The sequence below is a fragment of the Lepisma saccharinum genome, unplaced genomic scaffold (assembly GCF_977018435.1).
Source record: "Lepisma saccharinum unplaced genomic scaffold, izLepSacc3.1 HAP1_SCAFFOLD_117, whole genome shotgun sequence".
Lineage (NCBI taxonomy): Eukaryota > Metazoa > Arthropoda > Insecta > Zygentoma > Lepismatidae > Lepisma > Lepisma saccharinum.
In genome coordinates, this window is record NW_028142937.1 from 509,376 (window position 1) to 522,322 (window position 12,947).

The 12,947-nt window shown below is 37.6% G+C and overlaps 1 protein-coding gene across 1 annotated transcript in view; it reads left to right on the top strand.

The window, feature by feature from the left end:
* Positions 1-12,947, top strand: part of LOC145982326 (uncharacterized) — a 93,963-nt gene that overhangs the window by 8,692 nt on the left and 72,324 nt on the right. Inside the window, exons 2-3 of the mRNA XM_083115887.1 lie at positions 2,113-2,226; positions 7,117-7,155. Of these exons, the coding sequence (XP_082972013.1) occupies positions 2,113-2,226; positions 7,117-7,155 (153 nt within the window). The remainder of the gene's footprint in view (positions 1-2,112; positions 2,227-7,116; positions 7,156-12,947) is intronic.

The following is a 12,947-nucleotide window of genomic DNA, read 5'->3' on the forward strand; positions in this document are numbered from 1 at the left end:
TTTCGGCCTGTAAGCATATATTTAGTTTTCTCTTTGTTAACTTCCAAACCTATCTCTTTAGCAGTTTTGAAAAATATTTTAGCATTATTCTTAATTGTATTCACATCATCCCCCAGTAAGTCTACATCATCTGCATATGCTAACAACTGAGTCACACCATTTAATTTTAGTCCTTCTTTAGTTTCTTTTACTTTCCTAACAGCATATTCTAAGGCAAAATTAAAGAGCAATGGAGATAATGCATCTCCTTGTTTTAACCCATCATGATCAGTGACGTGCGGTGACGTCGACACTTGGGGTAGCAGTCAGTGGCGTGCTCAAGGGGGGGGGTTGGTGTGAGTCACACCCCTCCTCCCTTTAGGGCCAGTATTCCTACAAAAAAGAAAAATGTCAATAACAGGAAAAGATTGCAAAATTATGAATGAGTACTAGAAAAAAGTACACGTAACCCCCACCCACATTCGAAAATAAAAAACTATTTGATTTGACTCTAAGCCAGAGATCCTGCGTTCGAATCTCGGATTGGCCATTTGTGTTCTTTGTGTGTGTTCCTTCATCTATTTTGTTGTACCAAAGGTGGCGGAAAAGCGAAGTAAAATAAACCAATGTGAGCAATCGATCAATGATTTGATTTCATTTTTGTTACTTAGCGTCGCTTTTTTGTCACATTTGGTTAATTGTGAAGATGATACGATGAAACTGATGAAGGGACGAGCACAGGGAACGCCCATGTCAGGGTCGGGGTTCGGACCCGGAACGCCTGGTGTCATAGCGCGTTGTGATAACCACTCCCCCGCGCTTGGTTGATTTGGTGACAGGAAACAAAACACAACACACTTTTTTGTAGTTTCTTCAATGATATTCATTTGACTTTTTGAGTTCTGAGATACATTTTTCATTCCAAATTATTTCATTATTCACTGCAACACATAGGACAAGAATGCGCACTCATCACGGGTTCGAATCCTGGCCTGGATTGTTCATATGAGGTCCCTTCACCAATTTCATCATATCATCACTCAATCCTCATTTTCGCGATAACCAAATGTGGCAGAAAAGCGAAGTAAAATAAACCAAACCAACAACAATATGAACACGCGTTCTCTTGCCCAAATAAATACATCCGTATTTATGACTGTTACAGGCCAATATATTAGTATATTTAAATAAAACACTACTAAAACGAGAGTCAGAGAAAGCCTGAGCACATATTTGTAATTTAATCATTATATATGCCGTATTTGAAAAAGAAAAAAAGAAAGAAAGCATAACATTATTGTCTGCACATAACACGTTCCCATTTTATAAATAATAAAACTACATCCCATATTATACATACACACATATTGTACAACGTGTAAAAGGTTGTGTAAATACAGAGAACATAAGTACTGCAGAAAATTTTACCCTGTGTTCTTTAGAGGATTTATAAAAAATTATGAGAAACCAATCCCCTATCTGTCCTATAGAAGATAGACTGGGGGACCTGAAAGCCTGGGCTTTCAACCATTGCAGCGGGGGGCGTGGGGGCAAGGGAAGTAGAGGTAGAAATCTTCCTTTTCCTTGGGCCGGCCGTTTCTACCTGGAAACTGGCCTGGCTGAAGAAGACCGAGCTAGGGTATCCAGCCTGCCTTGCCCGCGGAGAACACCGATGGACGAGAAGTGCGTGGAAAAGAAGGTGTTGCATATGAGCTGTGGTGGCTTTAACAAGACAATAAATATTGTGATTTGAATATAATTCGAGATGTGAGATTAATTGATCTATCTCTGCTAGACTAGCTACTCCTCAGTGCACGTCACTGTGAATTGTAAATTTGTCAGACATATTAATACCCACACGAATTTTGTGTAATAGAACAGTTTTTAAATCAAATGAGATTATATTCACATTTTTAAAACCAAAATGTCATTTTATATGCTAGTTTTTCACTGCTATAACAGCGAAATTTCATTTTATTTACCCCTTTTGAACCTGAAATTGACTCTGTTTTTGTACCGAAATTTTGCTTTTTTATTTACCAAAAATATGTGCCTCTAGTAATCAGATTAATGAAAAGCAAACTTTAAAGTAGAAATAAGTTAGTTGCCAATGCTTTCTCTATTGCATTACAGGAGACTGCTAGGAAGAAGCAAAGAACAGACAATACTGAAAATACAGGGTTCAAGCATTTGTATGAGGAAGCTGTAGATACTGATGTACAGGAAGCAGTAGATGCAGATCTTCATGTAAGTACAAACATGAATATTTTATATTTCTTAGCAATTCATATCTTACATGGAAGGAAGTTTTTCAGTGGATGCACAAACACGAAAGAACTCCCTCTATTCCTCTAGTTTCTTCAGTCAAATTTACAAATTGAACAATTAATGGCATTTGTTATTAGTGGCCCAAATATAATTAAACAGATAAAATATAAGGATTTATTGGGCCTGTCTAGAATTGCTTTTCTCATTCTCGACACCATTAAGTTAAATGCTCAGACTGAATGTACATTCCCAGATAAAATCGTGGATCTGTCTCAAATATTCCTGTAATTTCTGCCAAACCAAGAAAATTGCAATTTGGTGCGACTACAGGAGAAAATATTGGCTGCGGTAGCTCCGTCATTACAGCGTCTGACTAGCATGCAAGAGACCTAGGTTTGATCCCTGACGGGGAGAACTGGGATTTTTTCCCACCTGTTCAAGTGGCTCCGGTGCCCACTCAGGGGAGGGGGTTAAGGTGCCCAGGGGCATGATGCTGATCACATCACCGCCACCTTTGGCTGTGATCAAGAAAGTATGGGACCCTAACTCCACACCCCCTATATGCCTCCATGGCATGGTGCAAAGCACAGGGGAGCACTTTACTTTATTTTTTACTACAGGAGAAAATAATCTTCCTCTTAGAAGACTATACATGGTGCAAAAGGTATTTGAGGACATGTAATTATTCACCTGCATTTTTGTGCAAATGAATTGCTGTACTTGTATATTTTCTGAACAACATTGGCAGACTATCAGCTAATGCAAGAGATAAAAAGGCACACTGTGACTGTTGCAATATACGCAAATCACAGCAATGTTGATATAGCCTGGTTTTTGAAAGTCGTCAAGCCATTTGAGCACAAAGTTCGAAGGAGTTGGAATGTTGGATGTATCGCCTTTAGCCAAACACAAAAATCATTCACAGCATTCAGACAGTATGCTGACACCACAGTTCATACAGCAGGGGTAGGACATCATCGATGTGAATCCCGGAACGTCTATGAGGGTCATTGGCAGACCTGGTGACCGAGGACACAATCCACACTTTGGTGCGTGATGACATCCGATATAAGTTGCATGTGACGAGAAAAGGGCAGTTCATGTTGGTACACAAACAACACCAATGGCTACTCAGAGGAAAGTGACTACTGAACAAGGTGAAATATCCGGAAGAAACTGGGCTGCCATGGTTTTTTCCCCTGACACAAAGAAATCCGACCAGGCTTAAAAGTTGAGCAGAAGAAATAACAACTGGTTATGTTCTGATCCTTCTGATGTGTTATTATACTAAGTATCATGAACTGTTACGGTTTCAGTGGTGGTGAATAGGGAAGAACATATCATGCCACCCCACTTGTTTTCACAGAGTCTTTGGGTGAATGCTGCTGGCTACATCGAGGTGATGGAAACAGTTATGAATCTTGTGCAATTAAAGGCTGTATGTATTTTAGCACCTGCACACAAAGATGTGTCGACCCAAGATTGGATGGCGGCCAATTTGCACAACCACATCACACCAAACATGTGGCCACCTAACTCACCAGACCTAAATCCTCTAGATTATTGCATGTGGAGTGTTGTTGAATGGGATACTAATCGACATTCCTACAATATGAGTGATTCACTGAAAGTCACCTTTATCCAACATCAATAACAACTATTTAACTCATGCATGTCAAAGCTTCTAGTCCTGCATTGAAGCAATCATTGTAGCTGAAAGTGGTTGTATTAAATAACCATGTACTCCAACTGTGTACCAAGTTTTACATCAGTACATTTTGTTGTTCGTCTGATATGGATGTTTTTCGTATGGCCTCCAATCAGTGCCGGATCTATAAATGTTTGGCCCCCTCCCCGCAAAATGTTACCAAAGGGCCCCCTCTACCTACCTACCTTCACACACACATGAATATGCGTGCGTGCGCGCGCGCTTGTGTATATACGTATATTACAATTATAAAGTTGCATATAAGGCCTACAGGGTGATTCAAAAGTCAACAGGTTAGGCTTAGGGGGAACCACATTGTTTTGTTCCAAGCGAATGTCCATTATATTCATTTCAATTCAATTTCTTTTTAAAATAGGAAAGGGGTGATGTGCATAGGCATAGATTTCTTTGGAGATTGGGGTGCAAAGCTGAGTAAAGCATAAATACTGATTTCTTTCTGTTTTTTTGGGGGGGGAGAAGTATTTTTCTTTAAGTTGGGACCTAATAAACTTGAGTTAACCTTTGAATAATTGTAATTATAATAACTAGGTTTGACAAAAAAACATATACCGGGATACATCTATCTATATTAGCTGGACAAAAAAATCACTGTACTACTGTGATTATATATTACAACATAATATATTACATGTATCTTTTGACTGAGAATTTGATTATCATATTCGGTTTATAATACTTATTCCTACAATCCTTTATAGAAGTTTAATATCTTCACACATATTTACCAAAAAAAAAAAAAAAAAGGAGGAAAGCCCAAGATAAAATTTTCATCCACGTGAGGTCGATTGTTGGCACCCCTACTGCACCCTTTCATAATATAACATACATAATATACCAAGCACTTTCCTTAATTCATTCTCGGTTTGAAAAAGGAAGAAGAAAAACATTCAAACTGAGTGATCCCAGATAACATGTAAGTTAACTGCAAGTTAAATCGAATGTCTATTTAACTTGCAGTTAACTTACATGCTATCTGGGATAGTCCCACATTATTGATTCTGTGCATTTGAGAGCAGAATTATGCCTAATTTCCCACCTGTTGTGTGCGAAGTTTCTCTGTGCAAAAGTTACGTAATATGTTCAAAGTTATACATTGGGGTCCCTATAGGAGGGGGGCAAGAAGAACTGGAGGGGCCCGGGCCCCCTGACCCACCCGGTTTCGGCGCCCATGGTGATGTGATATATATATAGTGAGTCACTGTTTTCTCACATCTGGAAAATTATACATTTGTTACAATCATGCAGTCATAACTTTTTCTTGATTAAAGATAGGTTGAAGGAACCTCCACCACTGCATTTGTGGGGCCCTACCCCCACATACCCTAAACGTGCCTAAATAGCAAGGTGCTATGTACACAGGGAACTTTAACTATACTTTACCTGTATATATTGTATTCGTTTCTGTACCCCTGAGTAACTACATTTATTTTTTACATACGCGAACCCTCTAATATGCCAAGGCTGAGGGCCCCCTAAAGGCTTACTTGTCTCCGGGTCCCCCACACTGCGGGGTTTGCGGCTTGTAGATCCGGCACTGCCTCCAATGTGTCTTCAAATACCTTACACACCTTGTATATGTGCACACACACACATATTAACAGTGTTCGAAGTGAGGGGATGGGTGCAGGACGATGGTATTCCTCAGCTAACAACTTTTGTAAAGCTGTCTTAATTTTCATGTTAAAGCATAAGAGCACCCCCCCCCCTTTCCAACTATCAATTTCCACTTCAAGAACTGCATATTAATAATTTACATATATACATTTGTTGTAGAAAAGTTATGTTCCCTGAACTCATCTTTAATTATTTAACATGAATTTTTATACATTTGTAAACATACATTTTCTGCAACAAATGTTGATATGTAAAAATAAATATTTTAAGAACTAGTGACTTGTAACTGGCCCAGTGCATTCATTTTTCTGTTAGGATCAAAGATTGAAACAACCGCTGTGCATTTTCATAATACCGGGAATCACTTGATCTCAGTGTGGATCTTTAAAATCAGCCAGTGCATGATATTTTCTATTGTGGCTGTTTTTCTAAAGCCAAACAGTATTCACTTACTTTTTTAATTTATTAAACATTTTCGATCTTTGAGCCTAACATTTCCACTCTAAAAATATACTGTAAGATAATTTAGAGAAGTCATAACATTATAAAGTAGTATTGAAATTTATTTGGAAATTACACCTGGAGAATTTTTTTTTTTGTAGGTAGGTTGCGTGTTACTCAAAAATCCAGAATATAAAAAAAGGAAAGTTAAAAATTGTACTTACGTATGTGAGTATAGTGTTCTTATTGTAGAACGACGTTTCAGAGATTGACTATCTCCTTCCTCAGGTTCATATAAAAAACTAGGTACTTGGCATAGTACTGCATCAAAAATGTAATATGAGGATTGTGGTTAAGGGTTGGTTAGGATACATTTAAAATATTAAGTTTTTGCTATTAGAAGTACGTAAAAAGCAAGTTGTTCCCTAAAAAACTTGTACAGTAGACCTATTCACAGGTAAAAAAGTTAAAAAAGTTAAAAATCTAAAAAACCTGCATGAATCACAATGCAACATGCAGGTTTGGCCATTCCTACCCAACTGTGTATCTCAATCCACATGAAGGTCAATTCTCCATGAATGTTTCCCCTCCCCTTAATTTTCTCGTTTCCCCTTATTACGTCACAAATCCAACGTAAGCTGCAAGGGAAGAACGTGAATTTACGTTGGAAACATTCATGGAGAATCAACGTGCTGAAATTATTCAGAGACAACAGTCAACTATGAGACATTGAAACCCATGTTGACCAGTACTATTATAACTGTATTTTTTAAGTATCCTCCTGTATTCTCTCTTCCCCTTTTCCCAATTGTGATATTCAGAACAATATTTTAGTCCACTATTGTTCCCCCAAGTTCCTTATCAGACACTCGAGACAAACTCTTAGTCAGTAAACTATTTACAACTTTCATCCTATCAGGGTTACGATCCTTCCTTTTGAAGTTCAGTCAAGGAAAGAGAAACCTCTTTCTACAACAATATCAGCAGCCTCCACTGATTTATAATAATGTTGTACATAATAAATGTTTTTGCCAAGTACTAATATTGCAATAAAAATGTTGAAATTTATTTTAAATTATTTTCAGAGGAAGCCATCGCCGATGGATATATCAGATGCAGCTCAGGTTAGTAATAGTAACTTATAATTGAAGGGCTCAGGTGTAAAACATGCTTAGTGACATTTTGGTCATTTCTGAATTTATTAAGAAAATAGGTTATTAGAAGCTATTCTGTAAATTGTTTTCATGTTGTGTTTACCAATTTTACAAGGCTTCACTGAGTCCAATGTAAATTGTTTGACATAGCAATTTCACTTGAAAATTGAAGGATGGCATATTTTACTATACAACTCAAAAATTACCAAAATGTCACTTACCATGATTTACACCCGAGACCTTCAATTGTATTGAAATGAGGCTTGGCAATGTCTTGTTGATTCATTGTGTAACGTGTAGCAGTGTTCACGTTACAATATGTATATAAACTTCAAATTTTCTTTGCTTTGTACTTATAATTATATATGTAAATGGTTAATTACCAAGGAATGTGGAACACACCTCGTATAAAAAAACCTATTCATCCTGGTGTTAGATATAAGTTCCAAGAGTTTGTTTCTTTCTGCCAGCAAGCTGAACTGGTAGTTTATTATTGGTGACAACAATGCAAGAAAGCTTCACTGAGTCCAATGCAAATTGTTTGACATAGCAATTTCACTTGAAAATTGAAGGATGGCATATTTTACTATACAACTCAAAAATTACCAAAATGTCACTTACCATGTTTTACACCCGAGACCTTCAATTGTATTGAAATGAGGCTTGGCAATGTCTTGTTGATTCATTGTGTAACGTGTAGCAGTGTTCACGTTACAAATATGTATATAAACTTCAAATTTTCTTTGCTTTGTACTTATAATTATATAGGTAAATGGTTAATTACCAAGGAATGTGGAACGCACCTCGTATATAAAAAGAATAAAACATTCATCCTGGTGTTAGATATAAGTTCCAAGAATTTGTTTCTTTCTGCCAGCAAGCTGAACTGGAAGTTTATTATCGGTGACAATAATGATAACGCTATTGTGTAAGAGCCAGGCAGACTCAACCTTATGAAAACGTTGTCACAGGGAAAAGACGAAAGAATAGGCTGTCTTTCCCACGCTATATCTGTCCTGTCCCTTGGCGGACAATAATTAGACTTATATCATAATAATCCCTGATTCTTTTACTGCAAGACAGTGTATTCAGAATTTAGTTATGTTAACGCAAAAGAAAGTTATGCCCGCGCAAAACAAAACCTGTATATAAATATTTTTTTTGCTTAACATTTTGACGTTGTAAATTTTTTTCTCTTTCTTTGTTGTCATATCGCGTGGCCGTTGCAGGGAGAGAGGGGAGTTGAAAGAAGCCATACTCCCTGGTCAAATTAAATACTGAGTGTAACAATTAAAATTCTATTGCATATTTAATATTCACAAAAGGGTAAAAATAGTAATTTTGACATGTAACTAATTATGTTCCTCATATTGATATTTAATTAATTTGTATTTTATTGTGATGTAAAATTGGTGTTAAGATAAAAGTTTATAAATCCATCACGGCACCGAGAAATCCTATATAAGCAGCGAAGCTCGGTGGCCCGTGGCCTTTGTATTTGAACTTCTGATAAATGCGGAACTCGTATAACCGTCTTTTCTTTCAACATTCGAACTTCTGCGTTTACATCCACTTCGATATTAGGAATTAGTTCATTCTGGGATTACCTTAGGACAGTTACTTAGCTCTTCTGGTCAGAAGGCTTATATTCTCTCTGTTCTATGCTTCTGGTCAGGAGATATAATTGAGAGGGTTGTGATTGTCTTGAGATATACCGGAATTCGGGATCGGCTGATAGACTGTTGGTAGTCAAATGTTTGTGACCCTGGTCAGGGTACTCCTTTTCTTATTCTGTGGTCACGGATTAATTTTCGGTTCTCTGGTCAGAGGCTGAAAAGAGAAAAGGAAGTTGGATACTTAACTGGATATCGACAGAACCTAGTGGGAAGAAGGATTGTCGATTACTTGTAGAATCTTGGTCAAGATCTATAAGCAGATTGAGAACTGTTTGTGTTTTTGATGTTTTATTCACTAACACGAGTACTACAAATAACAAATAAAATATATTCTGGTATATATCGCAATGCACACCAGAGCTGCCTTTGTATAAACGTCCGAGCAGCCACACTGTTCGCGAGCTCTCGCCTGACTGGCGCAACGTTCTTACTGGCGTGTGTATAAAGAAAACAAATGCATGTTGCTATGCACGCAAAAGCGCTGTGTTCTTGATGACATTTCTAAGTTAAAATAAACACATGATTATCATACATTCTCCCCCCCCCCCTCTTGGTCGTACAATAGACCAAAATTATATATTATACTGTACTTCACTGTGATGTGATTAAATTTCATCACTTTATAACTGCAAATTGTTATATTGACATTAAACTGCACTGAACACTAAACTATTGTTCAAAATCATCTTCGATGGGAAGTAGTACAATCTTGACTACTGGTCTTCTGTATACACCTCCTTTAGTCTTGTCGTCGATAACTCGAACAAGTCCATCCTTACCAGGATATCCTGCTTCAATGATGCCGAGATTCCAAACAAGGGGAGGAAGTCTTTCATCCTTCAGTATCACAACGGTACCTGCTTGAATCTTCTGCTGACGAGTCCACTTGGATCTCTGTTGTAGTCCATGTAAATATTCTTTCGACCAACGACGGCACAATTGTTGGTGAAACTGCTGAATTCTCTGCCATCTTGTCAGTCTGTGGACTGGTAATTCGGAGATGTCTGGCTTGGGTAACGAGGATAAAGGATGACCTATGAGGAAGTGACCAGGTGTAAGTGGGGTTGGATCTGTTGGATCTTGTGAGATTACAGAAATGGGTCTTGAATTTAAACACGCTTCTATCTGGCACAATAATGTTGTCAATTCTTCAAATGTTATCGATGACTTGTCTATTATTCTTACCAAATGATGTTTCATCAATTTAACTGCTGCCTCAGCGAGTCCTGAAAAATGTGGTGATCCATTTGGCATAAAGTGCCATTGTAGACCTTCTAGTGATAAGTAGTCTTGTAATTTCTTATTAATGCTTCTGATTGAAATAGTCGTAAAAGTTCTTGTAACTCTTTGTTCGCACCAACAAAGTTGGTTCCATTGTCACTGTATATATTACTACTCTTTCCTCTTCGTGATGTGAAACGTCTAAGCGTAGCAATAAAAGCCTCAGAGGTGAGATTGCTGACTGCTTCTAAATGGATCGCTCTTGTTGATAAACAAATTAATATGGCGACGTAGCATTTAGTAACTGTTTTGCTTCTTACGGTTCCTGTTTTGACATGTATTGGACCGGCGTAATCTACAGCCACATTGGTAAATGGTCTTGATGGTTGAACGCGAGCTGCAGGTAATTGTCCCATCAATTGCGACGAAATTGTGCTTTTTAGCTTAAAAGAGATTATGATTATTTATGTAGTATTTTCTTAACTACTTGTTTGCCACGTGGAATCCAATATTTGTCTCTTAAAGAGCTTATTAATAGCTGTGGTCCTGCATGTAGAAGTCTTTTGTGATCTTCTTCGACAATCAATTTTGTAAGGTTACTTTTTGGTGTAATATCATCTGATGCTTGCTGTCAAATGATGATAATTGACTGTTATCCAGACATCCTCCAACTCTTAGCATCTGATCTTTGTCTAAGAATGGATACAATGTTTTCAAACAACTTTTATTTGTAAGTTCGTGGTTCGAGTTAAGTTCTCTGATTTCCTTTGAATAGAACGCTTGTTGTGCAATTTTTATACATGTGTGTAATGCACGTTGCACTTCATTGTGTTTGAGATGCCCAATCAGTCTCTCATGAGATTGTAAATAAACTGTTGGCAATATGCCACAACTCTTAATAATTTAGACAATTTTGAAAATTTGTCAATGATGTGAGTCTCTTTGTTCTGTATGAATAATGATAATGTTGATATTCGTCTCATTTCTGGCGCTTCAGTTTTGAGCTTTATTGATGAATGAGGCCACCAATCTGAATTCTCTTTCAACCATTCGGGTCCTTGCCACCATAATGGACACCGTTTCATGATGCTTGCATCAATACCTCTTGATATTAAATCAGCTGGATTATCGTTTGAAGATACATGTCTCCAATTACGGATTTCTGTTAAATCCTGAATTCTAGAAACTCTGTTTCCTACAAATGTTTTCCATTTTGCAGGTGAGGCTGATATCCAGGACAGAACAATTTGAGAATCTGTCCATAAATGTGTGCTTTCAATTTGCAAATGCAAATCTGGCATTGCCTCATGCACGAGTTCTGCTAAAAGTAATGCTGCACAAAGTTCTAGTCTGGGTAATGTTACTTTCTTTATTGGAGCTACGCGTGACTTTGAACAAAGTAGTTTGACTGAAACTTGACCTTGCTGATTGATGGAACGAATATATAAGTATGCACCATATGCCTTTTCACTTGCATCTGAAAATCCATGCAATTGTATTTGTGTCACGTTACCTTCTTGTAGTACAAATCTTTCGACCTTTATTTCATTGATAAGTGGAAGTTGCACTTGCAGTTTCTGCCATTCAGTAATTAATTCTGGTGACAGCTGTTGATCCCACTCAACTTCTTTCTGCCAAAGACGTTGAAGAAACATTTTGTATTTGATGACTATTGGACTAACAGCCCTAATGGATTGAAAATGGATGAAATGATGCCTGTTATTTGACGCTTAGTGGAAATGCTGACTGTTATAGAACCAGAAGTAAATTTACTGCTAACGATGAATTTGTCTTCTACAGGATTCCAAGAAATTCCTAGTGTGTTTACTCCTTTTTGCGAATGTAATTGGACTGGAAAGTTATCTTTGTATTCTGGTGGAATTGTTCTTAATGACTCAGCGTTACTACAACACCATTTGTGTAATACAAAGCCTCCTTTAGCTAGTAACTCGATGAGTTCGGCTTGCAATTGTGCCGCTTGTCGTACGTGTTGAGATCCACTAGCTAAATTGTCGACATAAAAGCTCTCTGCTAAAATGTTTCTTTGCTTGAGGATAATTACAACTTTCTTCTTGTGCTAGCTTCTGCATACAGCGTGTTGCTAAAAATGATGCTGGCACTGTCCCATACGTGAGAGTCTGCAATTCATATATTTTGATATCTTCGTTTGGCATGTCTCTCCATAAGATTCTCTGCAAAGGAGTATCATGTTGATGCACTTGTATCATTCGATACATTTTTTCGATGTCTGCCGTGAAAGCGATTGGATGTGTTCTAAATCTTAAGACTATTGACATCAAATCAGGTTTAATGGTTGGTCCAATCATGAGAATATCATTAAATTATTTTCCGTTGTCTGTCTTGGCTGATGCGTTGAATACAACATGTACCCTTGTTGTAGAATTGCTAGGTTTTACTACAGCGTGATGAGGCATGTAATACGTGACTCCTTCTGAGGTGTGACGTTCCTCTTCAACTTGTTTCATGTGTCCAAGTTCTTCATATTCATGCATAAATTTTACGTAATCTTGACGTAATTCTGTTTCACGTTGCAATTTCGCTTCAAGTTGATGAAACCTGATTGAAGCTAGGTTGTATGATTGTCCTAATGTTTCTTTAGCCTCCTTGAATGGCAAATGTACCGTGAAACGCCCTGTATGGTCACGAGTGGTGTGGTTTACAAAGTGCTGTTCGTATGCCATTTCTTCTCTTGTTGTCACCGATGTTCCTAATTCTTCAAGCTCCCAAAAAGCTCTTATCTGCCTTTTTAGATTGTCATGTGTCATTGTGAAACATGAAGTAATCGATGTGTTGGCGTTACATTGTTGTGGGATGCGTCCAGATAGAATGAAGCCCAATTGCGTG